Genomic DNA, 23,019 nt, shown 5'->3' with positions numbered 1-23,019 from the left:
GAAACCAAGGACTCGTGCCTATATGTGTCCATTTCCCCCTGAAACCGAAAAAAAACCCCACAATAGTTCCTGACAATCCTCCTATTTTCTTGTTTTTCTACACGTGATAATATATAAAATGAAAAAAAGTATGTAAAGGACTAGCGTCCCTTTTTATGAGACGTTATTGTGGTGCTGCAGAAAGTGCCGATGCCACAGTTGCAACGGAGGTACAGTGTCACCGATGCTGATATGAGATTGATTTTGCCACATGAGTTAAGGGACAAACAAAATAATATTTTGATGCATTTCCATGTGAGAGATATTTGATTTTAGAGGAGCTGAAGCAGACATGTTTTCAGTATGAATGACAAATAAAGATCATTTGTGATGGATGATGGTTTTAACAGTGGCCTATTCTGGATGCCAGCTGAGCATCTACTATTTCTAAGCTTTATTATTCACAGCACGATTTGAGTTTTGAGCAACAAAAGCAAATGGCTTCGTCCCTAGTGTACTGTAGCTGCTGCCACACATTGTAATACTGTGTTATTAAAATGTACACAAGCACACACACACTGTTCTCATTTCACCCTCAAAGGACACAATCAAACCCCAAACCGTTTTGAGTTCTCATTAAATACATAACACTTTTGAAATGGTTACAGACATTATGCGCACGCAGAGGAGTTGTAATTGTTTGCTTTATTAATATTATTATTATTATTATGCTTTTGTTGTTTGAATTCTTGGTGAAAAGAGGATTTATTTATCATTTTGAAATGCTGGTAGCTTGTTTTCGCCTTCAGAAGCACCCGAGCTTCAGTGTGGGACTCACACTGTCTGTCTGTCTGTGTGTGTGTGTGTGTGTGTGTGTGTGTGTGTGTGTGTGTGTGTGTGTGTGTGTGTGTGTGTGTGTGAGTGTGTGTGATAAAGCAATCTTATTATACAGTATACAGTATAACCTCTCTTCCTATGTTAACCACTTGTATGCTCATACGCTTTGTTATTTTATAGCACATGTACGGCTCACTGTTATACACCTACTATACATATTATGAATATTTTCTCATTAAAAACAAAACCTGTAAATGTGGGATTTCTGAGTGGTTCATTCATGTTTCAAACTAACAAGCCAATGTGATCATTTGCTGTTTGTTTCATATCGTTGTAAACTGAATTTCTTCGGCTTTTGGGATTTTTGGTTGGACAAAACAAACAACTGGAAGATGTGATGGGCAGTTTTTCGCTATGTTTTCACATTTTACACACTAAACAACCAACTGATTAATTGAAGAAGTAACCGATGATAAAAGTAATTGCCTACTGAGATGGATTACCTGATTTTCATTTTACTCTGACATGTGTATTTGAATACCATAATAACACAGAGGCCATTATAACAACTGTTTTGATCATTTTACTTTCTCTTTTCTGCTATTGTTCTGTTCACTATCAAAGTGTTTGCCTTTTAATAGTTGAAAACAGAATTGTTAACTTTAAACTACAAATGTGTCCCAGTCTAGATGTTGGGGGTAGGGTGGTTTCCAAAATCTCACACACACACACACACACACACACACACACACACACACACACACACACACACACACACACACACACACACACACACACACACACACACACATAGTGCGTTTCACTATCTTTGTGGGGACCCCTCATTGACATAATGCATTCCCTAGCCCCTTACCCTAACCTTAAAGGTCCCATGGCATGACAATTTCATTTTATGAGGTTTTTTAACATTAATGTGAGTTCCCCCAGCCTGCCTATGGTCCCCCAGTGGCTAGAAATGGCGATAGGTGTAAACCAAGCCCTGGGTATCCTGCTCTGCCTTTGAGAAAATGAAAGCTCAGATGGGCCGATCTGGAATCTGCTCCTTATGAGGTCATAAGGAGAGAATTTGGCCCACCCATGAGAGAGAGAGAGAGACATCATGGCTTTCAAACGAGCAAAGTGGCAGTTGGTCAAGGCCACACCCCCACTCTCCACCTTGCCCCCCCCCCCCCCCTCCCCTCTCTCTCCTCAATAGCTACAGACACAGAAATGGCACATCCTAAGGAAAGCTCATTGTGGGACTGGCTCTAGTGGCTGTAATTCTGCACCAAGGCTGGATTTTGGGAAAGAGACTTACAGTACAGTAGATACAGTATTAGGGGACCACTGAGGCCTATATAAAAGCATCCAAAGAGCCATGTCATGGGACCTTTAACCATCACAACTAAATGCCTAACCTTAACCCTTACCCTAACCCTAACCATAACCTAATTCTAACCCTAATCCTAAAACCAAGTCTTAACCCTCAAACAGCCCTTTAAAGTTGTGGGGTCCAGCATTTTGGCCCCACAAAGTTGTCGGGACCCCACAAGTGGACTATACTGTATTCCCCGTTTTTGGACCCCACGAATATAGTTAAACAAGAACACACACACACACACACACACACACACACACACACACACACACACACACACACACACACACACACACACACATATATGTCTCCGTTTCATCATGCTGTGAGGAGGAGGAAGTGGGCGTGAGAAATGTTTATTTTCTCCCTCGGAGCTTTTATTTCAAAAACAGACACACTTGTGACTCTGAGGAAGAAACGTCCTTCACTAGGCTACATCTGAATAACTTTAGCAGCTGCGTTGTCGACTTTTGTATTTGTTCACATTCAGTCTGATTTTGACTTGAAGTTTAATAAGGAAGTTTTAAGGTTGTGATTAAAAGTGTAATCATGGTCCTGTCGAGCCTGTGTCAAACAGGCTTCACGGTGCTCCGGCAGATAGAGCCGGTTGTCGTGCTTGAGCAGCTGGGCAGCACTCTCTTCGAAACCGCCCTGCTGATGGTGGTCAAGGACCGGAGTGTTAACGCCACCTACCCGGATGCCCACCTGTCCCGGGAGGACAGCCAGCAGAAAGCCATAACGGACTTCTACATGGCCTACAACCTCATCATCAGGCTGCTGCCGATCCTCCCTGCGCTGCTCCTGGCCAGGTTAGGCGACCGCGGCTGGAGGAGAGCTCCCATCGTGGTGCCTATGAGCGGGTACCTACTGTCCAGGCTCGCCCTGCTCCTGGTGGTCGTCTTTCGGCTCCCCTTGGAGGTGATGTTCGGCGCGGCGGTTGTCTTCGGGCTGTCCGGCGGCTTCTGCGCCTACTGGCCAGGCGTGATGACCCTGGCGTCGCTCGGCTCCACTGCGACTGACCGGTCTAAGGTCGGTGCTCTCAGTTAGGATTCCGAGCTTTACTTCATAGTACTATTAGGCTACTTGCAGAAGTCTTACATTAAGTGTAGTCTACTTTTCCAATATAGTTATACACTATAACATCCTAAATAATAATATAATTATACAACAAAGGTAGCCTATTGGCTACTTTATTAGGCTAATTGTAAGGCTGCATTTATTATAGGGCAACTTTAGTGATAATGTTTGGTTACAAAATATAACCCTCTGTTGGAAAAAAAAAAAAAAACTTTCCAAAATGCCTTACACCTAATACTGGCATGTCATCCCAGCCCTTGACAAATGCATAAAAATAATTGGCTTAAACCTAACCAAGAATATGAAACATTATATATCAAAATACATGTTCTTAAAGTTTTAGTTAGTCAGGAAGGCATCAACTTTTGAAAGAAGTAATGTGTGTCCATGTCCCGTGCAGGTGATGATGAAAGTGGAGCTGCTGTATGGGGCAGCAGGTCTGGTGGGCAGCCTGGTGTCGGGTCATCTGTTCCTGCTGTACAGCTTCAGTTTGAAACATGGGATCGTCCTGCTCACTGTGAGCGCACTGCTGCACCTGCTCTGCCTCATACACTCCATATTCCTGCTGCAGGTCAGTGTGTGTGTGTGTGTGTGTGTGTGTGTGTGTGTTTCTAATCTAGTCATTTGGATAAATTATTCCTTTGTTTCCTGTTCCGAAAAGATAAAGTGAATAACTTTCTGTAGTTAAATAACTACTTCCTGTCCTAGCTTTTTGCTATACACAGCAATTCCATACTATATCTGAAACATTTATCTTAGCTAGCCAGAGTCTGAGAACTGCTTCACTATTGTCACTCAACCTTGCCCCACCTTTGAAAATACTTTGGGCAGATGACAAATCACCTAACCAGTTTCCTTGTATGTCATGTAAGGAATAATTGTCATGGGACGCATTATTGAAATTGGGTATGCAGGTGCTGTTTACCTCCATGTATCAAAACTCAAAAACGTTTATTGAAGGCTGTTGTATATACTGTGAAACTGAAGAGGCACAAATAGAAAGGATACAGACACCGGAATAAACTCACTCTTGTAAACTGTGTATTTAAAAAAAATCATTTAGAACAAAAACATTTTCTTCTTTTATTCCCTAATGCAGCCCAAATGTTTACTAAAGTTACCACAATAGCTATATAATATAGCTATAATACAGCTCATGCAGATGTTAAATATGTGTGTGTGTGTGTGTGTGTGTGTGTGTGTGTGTGTGTCCATCTTAATTTAAGGTGAAACAAGTACCCAACACAGAGCCAGAGGACAATTGCCACCTCATTCCTCCCGCCTACAGTGAAGCCCCTGCGGAGGCTCCTCTTGGGAAAGACATGGTGAATGTGGTGCTGCTGTTTGCAGCTGCTATGTTGTACAACTCTGCAGTGGGTGGAGCCATAGACATACTGGGCAGTTTTGTGGTGAAAGAGCCACTCAACTGGAGCGCCACTCAGGTGACATTTTGCTCTGTTTTATGTTGGTATTTAGGTATTGTATTTGTGACTTTGATGCATGAAAGATAAAACAATAGGTTTTTTGCTGATTTAAAATTCAAGAAAATTGTTAGGCAGTAAGGTAAAATATAATCAGCGGAAATGTATAAACATTTGCTGCCAGAAATTTTCACATTAATTATTTAGACTGAATTGTTAGTTTCACTTACACATGCTGCTTTGGTTGCGCAATTGAATGTGACTTATTGTAATGTAAGAAGCTGCATACAGTAGATTCATATATGCATTGTGTGTTTTTTATGTACAGTAGACTATAGTGCATATTCACTTTATTTTGTCTCACTTTTAATTTTACTTTCTCTCATTTTCTCTTTATTTCACTCATTTTCTTGTTTGCTGTCCAATCACATGATTTTCCTTTGTTTCGCTTTCTCTCTCTTTGTCCAGGTGGGTTATGGGAACGCAGCAGGCTTCATGATTTTTCTCACCAGTTTCGTTGGCGTCATGGTGTTTCGTCGCTGCGTCAGCGACGTGACGCTCATCCTGATCGGCATGCTGTCGTTCGCCTCAGGAATTTACTTCATGTCCTTTGTGACAGCCACCTACATGTTCTACATCGGTAAGCATCTTGACTCAGGAATGATCCACTTGTGGTGGATCATGACTAATGGACATTTTTACCCTCTAACTACAACAGATAACTTCTAAACTAACATGAAAATTAAGAGATTAAAAGGTCAGTGTAATATGTCGAAAAAAATGATGAAAAAAAGTCATCACTTTGTTCGACATACAAAGGAGAAATTAGAAAATATATTCCTTTTTTAAAATTGTACAGTTCAGTAAGTGCCTTTTTTATAGGTCAAGAAGCGACATTTTAAGCATAAAAAAGTGATAAAAAGGTCATAGTATAGTATGTCGAAAAAAGTCATAGTATATAGTATGTCGAAAAAAGTTATACAAAAGTCATAGTACAGTATGTCGAAAAAAGTGATAAAAAGTCATAGTATAGTATGTCGAAAAAAGTCATATTATAGTAAGTCGAGAAAAGTCATAGAATAGTATGTCGAAGAAAGTGATGAAAGTCATAGTTTAGTATGTTGAAAAAAGTGATAAAAAGTCATAGTATAGTATGTCGAAAAAATAATAAAAAAGCCATAGTACAGTATGTCGAAAAAGTCATAGTATAGTATGTCGAAAAAAGTGATAAAAAGTCATAGTACAGTATGTCGAAAAAAGTCATAGTATAGTATCTCGAAAAAGGTGATAAAAAAGTCATAGTATAGTATGTCGAAAAAAGTCATAGTATAGTATGTCGAAAAAAGTCATAGTATAGTATGTCGAAAAAAGTGATAAAAAAGTCATAGTATAGTATGTCATAAAAATATCATAGTATAGTATGTCTAAAAATGTCCTAGAAAAGTCATAGTATAGTATGTCGAAAAAGTCATATTATAAAAAGTCGAGAAAAGTGATAAAAAAATCATCAATAGTATTTTCGAAGAAAGCGATGAAAGTCATAGTATAGTATGTCGAAAAAAGTGATAAAAAAGTCATAGTGTAGTATGTCGAAAAAAGTGATAAAAAGTCATAGTATAGTATGTCGAAAAAAGTGATAAAAAGTCATAGTATAGTATGTCGAAAAAAGTGATGAAAAGTCATAGTATAGTATGTCGAAAAAAGTGATAAAAAAGTCATAGTATAGTATGTCGAAAAAATCATAGTATAGTATGTCGAAAAAAGTGATAAAAAGTCATAGTACAGTATGTCGAAAAAAGTCATAGTATAGTATGTCGAAAAAAGTCATAGTATATAGTATGTCGAAAAAAGTGATAAGAAAGTCATAATATAGTATGTCATAAAAATATCATAGTATAGTATGTCTAAAAATGTCCTAGAAAAGTCATAGTATAGTATGTCGAAAAAGTCATATTATAAAAAGTCGAGAAAAGTGATAAAAAAGTCATAGAATAGTATTTCGAAGAAAGTGATGAAATGTCATAGTATAGTATGTCGAAAAAAGTCATAGTATAATATGTCGAAAAAAGTGATGAAATGTCATAGTATAGCATGTCGTAAAAATTATAAAAAAGTCATAGTACAGTATGTCGAAAAAGTCATAGTATAGTATGTCAAAAAAAGTCATAGTATATTATGTCGAAAAAAGTTATAAAAAAGTCATAGTATAGTATGTCGAAAAAAGTGATAAGAAAGTCATAGTATAGTATGTCATAAAAATATCATAGTATAGTATGTCTAATAATGTCCTAGAAAAGTCATAGTATAGTATGTCGAAAAAGTCATATTATAGTAAGTCGAGAAAGGTTTGAAAAAGTCACAAATGTCGAAAAAAGTCATAGTATATGTCGAAAAAAGTGATGAAATGTCATAGTATAGTATGTCGAAAAAATTATAAAAAAGTCATAGTACAGTTTGTCGAAAAAGTCATAGTATAGTATGTCAAAAAAAGTCATAGTATAGTATGTCGAAAAAAGTTATAAAAAAGTCATAGTATAGTATGTCGAAAAAAGTGATAAGAAAGTCATAGTATAGTATGTCATAGAAATATCATAGTATAGTATGTCTAATAATGTCCTAGAAAAGTCATAGTATAGTATGTCGAAAAAGTCATATTATAGTAAGTCGAGAAAGGTTTGAAAAAGTCATAGTATAGTATGACGAAGAAAATCTTGACAAACTTGCAAACTCCTCACAACAAGGTTTAGTCAGGACTGGGAGTTGAACCAGCAGCTACAGAAACTGTTTCTACATTTTTTTCTACATAGTATTTTTAAAAATGTCCTGAAAAAGTCATAGTATAGCGTGTTGAAAAAAAGTCATGAAAAAGTCATAGGCAAGGCAGGCAAGGCAGCTTTATTTGTATAGCACATTTCAGCAACAGGGCAATTCAAAGTGCTTTACATGAAAACAGATTAAACAATTTAAAACAGATAAAATACGAGAATAAAATTACAGTGCAGTATAAGAAATTAAACATTGAAGAGCAGTTAAAACAGTTAAATATATAAAAGCAGATAACATTTCTCTTTATATGCTTATATAAATTGTCATACAGTGTCAACAATGCAACTTCAGTATAAGAAATGAACAGTTATATAAAGAAAGGCAACATCAAAAAGATAGGTCATAGTATATCGAAAAAGTCATATTATAGTAAGTCGAGAAAAGTGATAAAAAAAAGTCATAGAATAGTATGTCGAAGAAAGTGATGAAAGTCATAGTACAGTATGTTGAAAAAAAGTGATTAAAAAGTCATAGTATAGTATGTCGAAAAAAGTGATAAAAAAGTCATAGTATAGTATGTCGAAAAAAGTCATAGTATAGTATGTCAAAAAAAGTGATAAAAAGTCATAGTATAGTATGTCGAAAAAAGTGATAAAAAGTCATAGTATAGTATGTCGAAAAAAGTGATAAAAAGTCATAGTATAGTATGTCGAAAAAGTCATAGTATATTATCTCGAAAAAGGTGATAAAAAAGTCACAGTATAGTATGTCGAAAAAAGTCATAGTATAGTATGTCGAAAAAAGTTATAAAAAAGTCATAGTATAGTATGTCGAAAAAAGTCATAGTATATTATCTCGAAAAAGGTGATAAAAAAGTCATAGTATAGTATGTCGAAAAAAGTCATAGTATAGTATGTCAAAAAAAGTGATAAAAAGTCATAGTATAGTATGTCGAAAAAAGTGATAAAAAGTCATAGTACAGTATGTCGAAAAAGGTCATAGTATAGTATGTCGAAAAAAGTCATAGTATATTATCTCGAAAAAGGTGATAAAAAAGTCACAGTATAGTATGTCGAAAAAAGTCATAGTATAGTATGTCGAAAAAAGTTATAAAAAAGTCATAGTATAGTATGTCGAAGAAAGTTATAAAAAAGTCATAGTATAGTATGTCGAAAAAAGTTATAAAAAAGTCATAGTATAGTATGTCGAAGAAAGTGATGAAAGTCATAGTACAGTATGTCGAAAAAAAGTGATAAAAAAGTCATAGTATAGTATGTCGAAAAAAGTGATAAAAAAGTCATAGTATAGTATGTCGACAAAAGTGATAAAAAGTCATAGTATAGTATGTCGACAAAAGTGATAAAAAGTCATAGTATAGTATGTCGAAAAAAGTCATAGTATAGTATGTCAAAAAAAGTGATAAAAAAGTCATAGTATAGTATGTCGACAAAAGTGATAAAAAGTCATAGTATAGTATGTCGACAAAAGTGATAAAAAGTCATAGTATAGTACGTCGAAAAAAGTCATAGTATAGTATGTCAAAAAAAGTGATAAAAAGTCATAGTACAGTATGTCGAAAAAATATAATAAAAATATATATAACACATGCCTCTGGTGTGGGAGACCTGGGTTCGATTCCCACTGCGCAACATCAACCCATGTGTCCCTGAGCAAGACACTTAACCCCTAGTTGCTCCAGAGGCGTGTGACCTCTGACATGTTTAGCAATTGTAAGTCGCTTTGGATAAAAGCGTCAGCTAAATGACACGTAATGTAATGTAATGTCATAGTATAGTATGTCGAAAAAAGTCATAGTATATTATCTCGAAAAAGGTGATAAAAAAGTCACAGTATAGTATGTCGAAAAAAGTCATAGTATAGTATGTCGAAAAAAGTTATAAAAAAGTCATAGTATAGTATGTGATAAAAGTTATAAAAAAGTCATAGTATGTCGAAAAAAGTGATAAGAAAGTCATAGTATAGTATGTCATAAAAATATCATAGTATAGTATGTCTAAAAATGTCCTAGAAAAGTCATAGTATAGTATGTCGAAAAAGTCATATTATAAAAAATCGAGAAAAGTGATAAAAAAGTCATAGAATAGTATTTCGAAGAAAGTGATGAAATGTCATAGTATAGTATGTCGAAAAAAGTCATAGTATAGTATGTCGAAAAAATGATAAAAAAGTCATAGTATAGTATGTCGAAAAAAGTGATAAAAAAGTCATAGTGTAGTATGTCGAAAAAAGTGATAAAAAAGTCATAGTGTAGTATGTCGAAAAAAGTGATAAAAAAGTCATAGTATAGTATGTCGAAAAAAGTGATAAAAAAGTCATAGTATAGTATGTCGAAAAAAGTGATAAAAAAGTCATAGTATAGTATGTCGAAAAAATGATAAAAAAGTCATAGTATAGTATGTCGAAAAAAGTGATAAAAAAGTCATAGTGTAGTATGTCGAAAAAAGTGATGAAAAGTCATAGTATAGTATGTCGACAAAAGTGATAAAAAGTCATAGTATAGTATGTCCAAAAAATTGATAATAAAGTCATAGTATGTCGACAAAAGTGATAAAAAGTCATAGTATAGTATGTCGAAAAAAGTCATGAAAAAGTCATAGGCAAGGCAGGCAAGGCAGCTTTATTTGTATAGCACATTTCAGCAACAGGGCAATTCAAAGTGCTTTACATGAAAACAGATTAAACAATTTAAAACAGATAAAATACGAGAATAAAATTACAGTGCAGTATAAGAAATTAAACATTGAAGAGCAGTTAAAACAGTTAAATATATAAAAGCAGATAACATTTCTCTTTATATGCTTGTATAAATTGTCATACAGTGTCAACAATGCAACTTCAGTATAAGAAATTAACAGTTATTTAAAGAAAGGCAACATCAAAAAGATAGGTCATAGTATATCGAAAAAGTCATATTATAGTAAGTCGAGAAAAGTGATAAAAAAGTCATAGAATAGTATGTCGAAGAAAGTGATGAAAGTCATAGTACAGTATGTCGAAAAAAGTGATAAAAAGTCATAGTATAGTATGTCAAAAAAAGTGATAAAAAAGTCATAGTATAGTATGTCGAAAACAGCGATAAAAAGTCATAGTATAGCATGCTGAAAAAAGTTATAAAAAAGTAATTGTACAGTATGTCAAAAAAGGTGATTAAAAAAGCCATAGTATAGTATGTTGAAAAAAGTGATAAAAAGGTCATAGTATAGTATGTCGAAAAAAGTCATAGTATAGTATGTCAAAAAACGTGATGAAAGTCATAGTATAGTATGTCGAAGAAAATCTTGAAGAACTTGCAAACCAAAAGCTTAGTCAGGACCAGGTTTTGAACTGGCAACCACAGAATCTATTTCTACATTTTGGAGCTAGTTGTAGCAAGCCTGACCACATACCATCAATACTATAGAATCGCTTTTAAAATAGTCATAGTATGTTAAAAAAAGTCATAGTTTAGTATGTCGAAAAAAGTCATAAAAAGGTCATAGTATAGTATGTCGAAAAAAGTGATGAAAGTCATAGTATAGTATGTCAAAGAAAATCTTGAAGAACTTGCAAACCAAAAGCTTGGTCAGGACGAGGTTTTGATCTAGCAACCACAGAATCTATTTCCACAATTTTGGAGCTAGTTGCAGCAAGCCTGACCACTGAACCATCACAATACTATAGAGTCACTTTTAAAATAGTCATAGTATGTTAAAAAAAAGTCATAGTTTAGTATGTCGAAAAAAGTCATAAAAAAGTCATAGTATGGTATGTCGAAAAACGTGATGAAAGTCATAGTATGTTAAAAAAAGTCATAGTTTAGTATGTCGAAAAAAGTCATAAAAAGGTCATAGTATAGTATGTCGAAAAAAGTGATGAAAGTCATAGTATAGTATGTCAAAGAAAATCTTGAAGAACTTGCAAACCAAAAGCTTGGTCAGGACTAGGTTTTGAACTGGCAACCACAGAGTCTATTTCGCCATTTTGGAGCTAGTTGCAGCAAGTCTGACCACTGCACCATCACAATACTATAGAAGCTCTTTTAAAATAGTCATAGTATGTTAAAAAAAGTCATAGTTTAGTATGTCGAAAAAAGTCATAAAAAGGTCATAGTATGGTATGTCGAAAAAAGTGATGAAAATCATATTATAGTATGTCAAAAAAAGTGATAAAGAAGTCATAGTATAGTATGTCGAAAAAAGTGATAAAAAAGTCATAGTATTGTATGTCGAAAACAGCGATAAAAAGTCATAGTATAGCATGCTGAAAAAAGTTATAAAAAAGTAATTGTACAGTATATCAAAAAAGGTGATTAAAAAAGCCATAGTATAGTATGTTGAAAAAAGTGATAAAAAGGTCATAGTATGTATGTCGAAAAAAGTCATAGTATAGTATGTCAAAAAAAGTCATAGTATAGTATGTCGAAAAAAGTCATAGTATAGTATGTCGAAAAACGTGATGAAAGTCATAGTATAGTATGTCGAAGAAAATCTTGAAGAACTTGCAAACCAAAAGCTTGGTCAGGACCAGGTTTTGAATTGGCAACCACAGAATCTATTTCCACATTTTGGAGCTAGTTGTAGCAAGCCTGACCACTGCACCATCACAATACTGTAGAATCACTTTTAAAATAGTCATAGTATGTTAAAAAAAGTCATAGTTTAGTATGTCGAAAAAAGTGATAAAAAGGTCATAGTATGGTATGTCAAAAAAAGTGATAAAAAAGTCATAGTATAGTATGTCGAAAAAAGTGATAAAAAAGTCATAGTATAGTATGTCGAAAACAGCGATAAAAAGTCATAGTATAGCATGCTGAAAAAAGTTATAAAAAAGTAATTGTACAGTATGTCAAAAAAGGTGATTAAAAAAGCCATAGTATAGTATGTTGAAAAAAGTGATACAAAAGTCATAGTATAGTATGTCGAAAACAGCGATAAAAAGTCATAGTATAGCATGCTGAAAAAAGTTATAAAAAAGTAATTGTACAGTATGTCAAAAAAGGTGATTAAAAAAGCCATAGTATAGTATGTTGAAAAAAGTGATAAAAAGGTCATAGTATAGTATGTCGAAAAAAGTCATAGTATAGTATGTCGAAAAACGTGATGAAAGTCATAGTATAGTATGTCGAAGAAAATCTTGAAGAACTTGCAAACCAAGAGCTTAGTCAGGACCAGGTTTTGAACTGGCAACCACAGAATCTATTTCTACATTTTGGAGCTAGTTGTAGCAAGCCTGACCACATACCATCAATACTATAGAATCGCTTTTAAAATAGTCATAGTATGTTAAAAAAAGTCATAGTTTAGTATGTCGAAAAAAGTCATAAAAAGGTCATAGTATAGTATGTCGAAAAAAGTGATGAAAGTCATAGTATAGTATGTCAAAGAAAATCTTGAAGAACTTGCAAACCAAAAGCTTGGTCAGGACGAGGTTTTGATCTAGCAACCACAGAATCTATTTCCACATTTTGGAGCTAGTTGCAGCAAGCCTGACCACTGAACCATCACAATACTATAGAGTCACTTTTAAAATAGTCATAGTATGTTAAAAAAAAGTCATAGTTTAGTATGTCGAAAAAAGTCATAAAAAAGTCATAGTATGGTATGTCGAAAAACGTGATGAAAGTCATAGTATAGTATGTCAAAGAAAATCTTGAAGAACTTGCAAACCAAAAGCTTGGTCAGGACTAGGTTTTGAACTGGCAACCACAGAGTCTATTTCGCCATTTTGGAGCTAGTTGCAGCAAGTCTGACCACTGCACCATCACAATACTATAGAAGCTCTTTTAAAATAGTCATAGTATGTTAAAAAAAGTCATAGTTTAGTATGTCGAAAAAAGTCATAAAAAGGTCATAGTATGGTATGTCGAAAAAAGTGATGAAAATCATATTATAGTATGTCAAAAAAAGTGATAAAGAAGTCATAGTATAGTATGTCGAAAAAAGTGATAAAAAAGTCATAGTATTGTATGTCGAAAACAGCGATAAAAAGTCATAGTATAGCATGCTGAAAAAAGTTATAAAAAAGTAATTGTACAGTATATCAAAAAAGGTGATTAAAAAAGCCATAGTATAGTATGTTGAAAAAAGTGATAAAAAGGTCATAGTATGTATGTCGAAAAAAGTCATAGTATAGTATGTCAAAAAAAGTCATAGTATAGTATGTCGAAAAAAGTCATAGTATAGTATGTCGAAAAACGTGATGAAAGTCATAGTATAGTATGTCGAAGAAAATCTTGAAGAACTTGCAAACCAAAAGCTTGGTCAGGACCAGGTTTTGAATTGGCAACCACAGAATCTATTTCCACATTTTGGAGCTAGTTGTAGCAAGCCTGACCACTGCACCATCACAATACTATAGAATCACTTTTAAAATAGTCATAGTATGTTAAAAAAAGTCATAGTTTAGTATGTCGAAAAAAGTGATAAAAAGGTCATAGTATGGTATGTCAAAAAAAGTGATAAAAAAGTCATAGTATAGTATGTCGAAAACAGCGATAAAAAGTCATAGTATAGCATGCTGAAAAAAGTTATAAAAAAGTAATTGTACAGTATGTCAAAAAAGGTGATTAAAAAAGCCATAGTATAGTATGTTGAAAAAAGTGATACAAAAGTCATAGTATAGTATGTCGAAAACAGCGATAAAAAGTCATAGTATAGCATGCTGAAAAAAGTTATAAAAAAGTAATTGTACAGTATGTCAAAAAAGGTGATTAAAAAAGCCATAGTATAGTATGTTGAAAAAAGTGATAAAAAGGTCATAGTATAGTATGTCGAAAAAAGTCATAGTATAGTATGTCGAAAAACGTGATGAAAGTCATAGTATAGTATGTCGAAGAAAATCTTGAAGAACTTGCAAACCAAGAGCTTAGTCAGGACCAGGTTTTGAACTGGCAACCACAGAATCTATTTCCACATTTTGGAGCTAGTTGTAGCAAGCCTGACCACATACCATCAATACTATAGAATCGCTTTTAAAATAGTCATAGTATGATAAAAAAAAGTCATAGTTTAGTATGTCGAAAAAAGTCATAAAAAGGTCATAGTATGGTATGTCGAAAAAAGTGATGAAAGTCATAGTATGTCAAAAAAAGTGATAAAAAGTCATAGTATAGTATGTCATAAAAGGTGATAAAAAAAAGTCATAGTATAGCATGTGGAGAAAAAAAAAAGTATGTCGAAAAGTCATAGTATAGTATGTCGGAAAAGTCATATTATAGTAAGTCGAGAAAGGTTTGAAAAAGTCATAGTATAGTATGTCGAAAAAAGTTATGAAAGTCATAGTATAGTACAGGGGTGGCGAACCTGTGGCTCTTGAGCCGTATGCGGCTCTTTGCCTGCTCCTGTGAGGCTCTTACTGTGTGGCTGGGGGCTGTGTCATTGGTTGATTGTTGTCTTTAACTTTTCTGAAACATACAGTATTTCAGATAAGTAAAAAAAAAAACACATTTGAATGCATCTGCCAATACTGCCAATACATTTGCCAATTATTTTAAAATGGAAAATAATGCAGCAGAGTTTTGAGGACAGATTCTGCAACCTGAGGAAAAACAGCGGCCACAGATCACCTTCCTCGTTAACCCTTTCACTGCTGAATCAGATTGTTTGAAAGCCCCTTTAGTGACAAACGAGTGAAAGAGTCGCTTCGAGTGGCCACAACAGAGTTCTAGCAAGACCTGAAAAGGATTGTGGATAACAAAGACTGTCAGGTTTCCCACTGAGTCAATCTAAGTAAGAAAAAAAAACTATGAAAACTGCTATGTATTATGACTGTCATCAGATCTGGAAGTCACTGTTGCTGTTGTAGTGTGGACGTGCATGTGTGGCTTTTTGCTATGGTACAGGTTTCTTTTGTGGCTCTTTATACCTAACTGGTTGGCCACCCCTGGTATAGTACGACGAAGAAAATCTTGAAGAACTTGCAAACTTCTCACAACAAGGTTTAGTCAGGACTGGGATTTCAACCAGCAGCTATAGAAACTGATTCCATATTTTGGAGGTGATTGCAGCAAGGCAGACCACTGCACCACCACAATACCTGAGAAGCTATTTTCAAAACATTTATAGTACATAATCTTTCAAAAAAATGTCATAGTGTAGTATTTTTAAAAATGTCCTGAAAGTCATAGTATAGCATGTCGAAAAAATGTCATGTCGAAAAAAGTCATGAAAAAGTCATAGTATAGTATGTCGAAAAAAAGTGTTAAAATATTCATAGTATAGTATGTCGAAAAAGTCATAAAAAAAGTCATAGCATAGTTTTTTGAAAAAGTCATATTATAGTAAGTCGAGAAAAGTGGTAAAAAAGTCATAGAATAGTATGTCCAAGAAAGTGATGAAAGTCATAGTATAGTATGTCGAATAAAATCTTGAAGAACACCGAAACCAGGTTTTGAACCACCAACCACAGAATCTGTTTCACATTTTGGAGCTAGTTGCAGCAAGCCTGACTGTTGCACCACCATGATACCAGAAAATCTGTTTTAAAATAGTCATAGTACAGTATGTCGAAAAAAGTCATAGTGTAGTATGTCAAAAAAAGTCATAGTGTAGTCTCTCGAAAAAGGTGATAAAAAAGTCATAGTATAGTATGTCGAAAAAAGTGATGAAAGTCATAGTATAGTATGTCGAAAAAAAGTGTTGAAATATTCATAGTATAGTATGTCGGAAAAAGTGATCAGAAAGTCATAGTATAGTATGTCTATTGTATGCTGTATTCTTGTACTATTTTGAATGTGAAACTGTATGTTGTCTTGCACGCATCTGCTTTTCTTGGCCAGGTCGCGGTTGCAAATGAGAACCTGTTCTCAACGGCCTACCTGGTTAAATAAAGGTTAAATAAAATAAAAAAATAAAAAATAAAAAACTCGTTTTAAAGCAAGGAGTGGTAGATGGGAACAAAATGTCATATTGTCATATTTTGTCATGCACATGGTAAAGTAAAAAAACTGATTGTTTAGATGGTGAGAGTATAGAAAAGAGAGAAAACAGTAGCTGTCGGGGGTGGGTGCAAAAGAACCTTGCGGAGGAAAAATATTAACCAGCGTTCAATTTGTCCGCAGCTCGCGTACTCAATCTGTTTGCTCTCATCCCGATGCCCACCATCAGATCTCTGCTCTCACAGCAGGTTCCAGCATCCTCATGTGGTGAGTATGCAACCTCTGTGTGTGTGCGAAGGTGTGTAAAAGCACTACAGATGAGTAATTATAACAGTAGAGATGATTAAACAGTGAAAACAATTAAATACACAGCAGGGTAATGCAGCAGGGTAATGCACTTGCTACTGATGCTTTCAACATATTGATTTGATTATACAAGTAAGAAATCTGGAGAGTGCGTTGGGCAGTACATGTACGCCTTTACAACTTTAACTTGCTGCTAACAGTTCTAAAGTATTAATAAAGGGTCAGTTCACCTTACTTTATAAAGAAAAGAAAACAATTCTCACTTCACTTTTTCTCCCTTTTCCCTCACAACGTAAATCAATCCCTGACAAAGCCTTGCGTTGTTGTTGAAGCTAAAATGCACACATTGTAGTGTTATAATACTGATAGTGAGATCGTGGATCTGGATCAGAGTATGTCATTAGTGAGTATAGGAGGAATGACAACGTGACATTTCCTGAAAGTCGAGTTTACTGTCTAAAGTTCATGGATAGGTCAGAAGGAAAAAAAAAACCTTACTAATCCTCTCACACTGCTGTTATCAATCTGTCATGTTTAGTGCATTTATTGCTGTGTGATGAGAGTTGTGTCATTATATCTTACCCGACAGCCAAAAAGATGACGCATCGTAAAAAGCCTCTGGTTAGAGTGCCATGTTTCCCTTTTTCACACACACACACACACACACACACACACACACACACACACACACGCTTGGTTACTGATGATTAGAGAAGGAAATCAGCGCAATGCGAACACACACACACACACACACACACACACACACACACATTAGCAACCTCGACCCTATTCATGTTCACACACACTTACAAATGTGGAAATCAAAAAACATATATGAGAGCATGCTAGTTGCCTCCCCTGTTTCCAGTCTTTATGCTAAGCTGAGCTAGCAGGCTGCAGGCTGTAGCTTCATATTTACAGTACAGATATCAGTTTTCTAATCTCACTCACTTTGACCTATCCGTCCTCCTTCCCACCAGGCACCATTCTCACCTCGCTGCAGTTGGCTCTGAAGTTTGCCGGTCTGGCGTACATCCCAGCCTTTACTAAGATCTATCAGAGAACACTGGACTGGTTCCCAGGCTTCGTCTTCACCCTCTCCAGCGTCATTACAGTACTGGGAATGATACCCATCAGGTATGATGTGGATGATATATAATGTTGCTGGGAGTGAAAACATCTATTCCTAGGGCTCAATATTCCATTTACAATGTAAGCACTTTGTAGTGCAAAACACATCATGTCTTCTCAAGAACATTTCCTCTCTTCTCCCTCCAGTATTGTCGGCTGCAGATCAGCTCAGAAGCGACAGTACATGAGGATTCAGGGTAACTGAGGGCAAAGACTTCACCGCCAGCAGTGAGTTAGTGTTGGTACGAGACAGACGGGAAGCAAGACTTGAAATGGGCAAAAAGGAGAACGGTGCCTTTAATCTCACTTCCTATAATGGTAAACATTTAGAGACTGCAGGAGAGGAGTTCTGGCAGGCTTTGGCTGTTGCAGGAGGAACAGACAGCAGGATGGACAAAAAGTTTAGAATGATTGGACTTTTGACAGAGATACGGGCAAATAGGGCTGGGCGATATGGAGAAAATCAAATATCACGATATTTTTGACCAAATACCTCGATATCGATACCGCAACGATATTGTAGTGTTGACTATTGGTGCTTTCACAAAATATTTACACAATGAGATTTTTGATAAATAATCATCAGTATTGTGGATATAATGACTAAGTGGGGAAAGGCAAATAATAGAACAGCTAGAACAGTCTGGTAAGTTCAGAAAATGACATCAATTTACTGTAATGCAGCCTTTAAAACCAGGAAAAGACAACACTTGTTACGATATTACGATATCCAAAATCTAAGACGATATCTAGTCTCATATCACGATATCGATATAATATCAATATATTGCCCAGCTCTACGGGCAAACGTTATCAACCAATAGGATTCATCAGCCAGTAAAATGTGTTTGAATCAAAGTCATGTCTTCAACAACACACCCAACATAATGATTGGTGATTTCAACATAATGTCGATTTTTCATTGAATGTGTCAGACATGAAAAGTCCCTTTGTCTCATTATGCGTCATAAAGAAGGAGAATGAACTAAAATTACATTTAAACAAGTTTCCGGGTGTGAACCGGCTCAAACTGGAGCATGTTCAGACGTAAGTATAGAACATCTTTCATACTAAACTACACTCATTCAGTTGTTGATTTATATTCAGACTTGATGCTTTTAGTTTGTAGATTTCCAGTACAAGTCACACATCAGTCATTGGAAAACAAATGACTAAACATTCAGACAAACACATAACTCACACAAACACAGAGGCCATTTGACGGTCTCACATACAGTACCTCTTGTTTTCTTCCACATTAGAACTACTTTGTTAATAGATTTAAATTAAAATAGATGCACTGTATAGTACTTCTGAGTGCAACAATAGTTACATGCTGACTTGTAAACCTGCAGGTCAGAGAAAGTTAAAATGGTATATTTTTGGCATTGGTGTTTTCATGATTTTAATTTTTTTTTTTAAGTGTTTACATATTTACTCACTTATGCATTTTATCATATATGCTTTCTGTTCACTTGTCTTGTTGCTTTTTTACAGTTATGTGTTTGGTCAGTTCATTTTGAATTGGTTGGAAAGCACTTTTAACTCATTTGTTATATATATATATGTGGTTTAATATTACTATGACTTATTGGTTAGATTTTTGCTTGTGTGATTTCATTTATTAAAACATTTTAGAAATTTAGAAATTTTTAATAACTACAGTTACATATAATAATTCATATCTACAGTAATTATGCATTTCGGATAATAAGGCTGCAAGTATCATTTTGCTTCATGGTACTTATGGTGGATCTGAAGGGAAGACAATGCAGACTGCATTGTTATTTTTGTGTTATGCGTTCATTTATTATTGCACTATTAATTGTTGACACTTTTCTTAAAAACTCACACACAAAAGTGTTGCTGTCAGTGAGTTTAAATAAAGGTTATTATTATATATACCTAAGGTACAGTTTACATTGGTGTAAGGGTGGGAACAAACTGTCAGATATTTGCATTAATGAACCATGAATCTGCAAGTTTGGTAAAAGTTTAGTTTTTGTATTTTTTAAGGAATATTTACTTCGATTTTGTCTATATGAAACCAACTTGATGCAATGTATTATGCAATTTACTTTTATTATGACAATAAATTAGATTTTACACATTCAAAATGTATTTTTTGAAATTATTAGTATCTAAACAAGTTCAATTCATGTTTTTTGCTGCATACTCACCAGATCATTATTATTATTATTATTATTATGTATTTTCATCAAATAATGACTTATTGTTTATGCACTTAGAAAACATTTCAACTGGTGAAAACAAAGAAAATGTTACAGAAGGAATAAATCAGAATGGAGCAGACAAGTATCAAACGCATTCTTGCTATTTATTATTGGTCCAATATATCCAAAAAATCATTTGAGGTAAAGATAAATTGCATCAAAAACAACATCAATGTACAAGCTTATTTATAATTACAACAAAATGTTATTAACATCCAAATGTACAATAAGGACTGAACAGTACGCAGTGGGGGAGGAACAGAAAGAAAAACACTGCAGCTAGATTCACACGTGCATGAGTCGTCTGACTTTTGACCTTTCATGCAGGTTTGATTGATCAGGTTTGATTGATCAGGTTTATCCTGCGCTGCTAATCAGATTTGCTCTTCATGTGTGAATCTAAGACAGGAGGAAGAGACAGAGACATTTGGCTTAAAAACATTTGATTTGTACATTAAAGAAAAACAAAATTACTCTTCCTTCTTTACCGGCTTGTAGAGTGGCAGCCATCATCGCCCCGTGTTGGCATTTAACCTGAATCAGTTTTGCAGACGATGCCTTTCTTAACATTACAGAACCAAGTTGACACCAAACTAATAATTGTTATTTTTTTGGCAACTGAAAGAAAGTTAGTTTTAGTTTTTTTGTTTTCAGCACATATCTGCCAGGGGCTGGAGCTACATATATAGTGCAAAAATAAATCAGCAGGCACATAGTATAAGATGGGGATTTTACAATGACTTTGAATAAGAAGTACATTTATCAGAGAACTAATGTTGGGGTTCCAATGAGCATCAAAAATAAAAAGTGTGTGTGTGTGTTCATTTCAAATTCATATATATATATATATATATATATATATATATATATGATTTTTTTTTATTGTAATCTTCACACACTCATTGGAAACCCAACAATGATCACCTGCTTCTTTTATAGAAAAATAGACTCAGCTGTACCATATACAGTAGTTCAGCTGTACATCGGTGTATATAGAATATACATTATATTGCCATTAGAGCAAAAAGAAATTTCAAATCAAGTCTGAATGATCCTAAAAGTTGGTCATGCTTCAGTCAGGTAAATTCAACAAGTTACTTCATCTCCACCATACAGCATGAAAGTCTACAGATGCACCGATGCCTCTTTTCTTTTTCTTTCTTTTTTTTTAATAAAGGTCCCATGACATGGTGCTCTTTGGATGTTTTTATATAGACCTTAGTGGTCCCCTAATACTGTATCTGAAGTCTCTTTCCAGAAATCCAGCCTTGGTGCAGAATTACAGCCACTAGAGCCAGTCCCACAATGAGCTTTACTTAGAATGTGCCATTTCTGTGTCTGTAGCTTTAAATGCTATTGAGGAGGAGATGGGGGGGCAAGGTGGAGGGTGGGGGTGTGGCCTTGACCAACTACCATGCTTTGCTTGTTTGCAAGCCATGATGTCTCTCTCTTTCTCATGGGCGGGCCAAATTCTCTGGGTGGACAAAGCAGAGAAAGGGGAGGTAACCTTCCTCCTTATGACATCATAAAGGGAAGACTCCAGATCGGCCCATCTGAGCTTTCATTTTCTCAAAGGCAGAACAGGATACCCAGGGCTCGGTTTACACCTATCGCCATTTCTAGCCACTGGGGGACCATAGGCAGGCTGGGGGAACTCATATTAATGTTAAAAAACCTCAAAGTGAAATTTTCATGCCATGGGACCTTTAAATCACTGCCACAATTCACAGTGCTCAGCAGTAAACAGACAGATACCGATCTCACAACTAAAAGGAAAGAGTTATCAAAGTTGCTTTTTATGTCCCATCAGCTTTTATGATGTTTGCTACATTTCCTATTCCTTTGTTCTTCTATATAATATGAGCTCAATATATTAAGATGTTTTTGGTTAAGCCCTTTGCTATCTTACTTCTTGTGGTGTTCCAGAGTTGCAGGGTGCTAATATGAAAACAGATGTTGAAATGTAAAACTTTACAGTCTGATGAAACAATCTGGTTTTAAAGGTGCCCTTTGAAACAAGTTTCATGCTTCTTCTTGTCAGTGCGGTCAGGGCGGCAGTCAGATCAGAGCGGCGGTCAAAGAGGTGGTCAGAGCAGCGTACAGATCAGAGCGGAAGAACGGACTTCTTCTGTATCTTTGCAATGCAGTGTCCGCGTTGTTATAACATTTTGGAGGTGCAAGGCTTGGCGCTCAGACCCTCCGCGCAGTCGCCGAGGCTGCGTAATATAGCCTTACTCACCACCCTGACTGCAAGAAGTATGAAAGACAAAAGAGTTTCCTTGTAAATTAACACATTCACATTCAGTTTTTCTTACCAAAATGTTTTGTGTGTTTCCTTGAGATAACACAAAAAAACTGCTCCATAGAGTTTAACTGCCTGATAGTGATGCATGAATAACAGTGACTCAGTCTGTGAGGTTTTGATAAACCATTTAAAAAACATTTTCTAATATAAGTTGTGACAGTTAATATAAAGATGAAAAGTGTAGAGAATAAATTATAGTGGAACTACTCTTTTAAAGAAGTAGTTTTGGGGATAAAAAAAAAGAAATGGAGGTCTTCTTTTACAGTTTATGTGAGACAAACATAAGCTTCGTTTTGATATCTGAACACATTTGGCTCTTGGTTGTTTTAATATTTTAAAAACAAATACAGCAATAAAGCATCAGTGCATCCATAGTACTGTCTGCCTCGACACTGGACCACAGTGACTCCGAAAGCTTCTCTCTCCATCTTACTGGCTGCATTCAAAATGCCTAAATAAAAATTGTCTTCATGAGTCACCTGACTTCTGGTAGTAAGAAGAAATGGCAGCTGCTTTGTGCTTTTTAAAGCTGGAGGGGAAAACATGAAGGACGGCTATAAAGAGAACTGGCCGAGTACTAAAACCAGTTTGCAAGCAGCCACAGTTACATCATCTCATCGCTGTCTTACAGCACTCGTATTTGGCTAACCTGGGGGCAAGGGCCATTCAAAGACAATCTGACTAAAGGATATTTGAAAGAAACCACTAAA

General features: G+C 35.1%; 1 protein-coding gene across 1 annotated transcript; it reads left to right on the top strand.

Annotated features, from left to right (window-relative positions):
- Nucleotides 1–2,561: 2,561 nt before the first annotated feature.
- LOC116048879 (thymic stromal cotransporter homolog) lies at nucleotides 2,562–18,300 on the top strand. Its single transcript, XM_031298167.2, has 7 exons — nucleotides 2,562–3,223; nucleotides 3,672–3,842; nucleotides 4,498–4,713; nucleotides 5,161–5,332; nucleotides 16,517–16,600; nucleotides 17,620–17,776; nucleotides 17,918–18,300. Exons 1-7 carry the CDS (start codon nucleotides 2,744–2,746, stop codon nucleotides 17,973–17,975), a joined length of 1,338 nt encoding a protein of 445 aa, XP_031154027.1. The 5' UTR covers nucleotides 2,562–2,743; the 3' UTR covers nucleotides 17,976–18,300.
- Nucleotides 18,301–23,019: the final 4,719 nt, after the last annotated feature.

This window comes from Sander lucioperca, chromosome 1 (assembly GCF_008315115.2).
Source record: "Sander lucioperca isolate FBNREF2018 chromosome 1, SLUC_FBN_1.2, whole genome shotgun sequence".
Classification (NCBI taxonomy): Eukaryota; Metazoa; Chordata; class Actinopteri; order Perciformes; family Percidae; genus Sander; species Sander lucioperca.
The sequence above is the reverse complement of the archived record's forward strand: the minus strand, read 5'-3'. Positions and strand labels throughout refer to the sequence as shown.

Bases quoted from the DNA above. Each gene is read 5' to 3' on its own strand.
- LOC116048879 (XM_031298167.2), top strand. From the start codon at position 2,744: ATGGTCCTGTCGAGCCTGTGTCAAACAGGCTTCACGGTGCTCCGGCAG. The intron at 5,333-16,516 runs GTAAGCATCTTG...ATTTGTCCGCAG, and splicing joins CACCTACATGTTCTACATCG to CTCGCGTACTCAATCTGTTT. The intron at 17,777-17,917 runs GTATGATGTGGA...TTCTCCCTCCAG, and splicing joins CTGGGAATGATACCCATCAG to TATTGTCGGCTGCAGATCAG.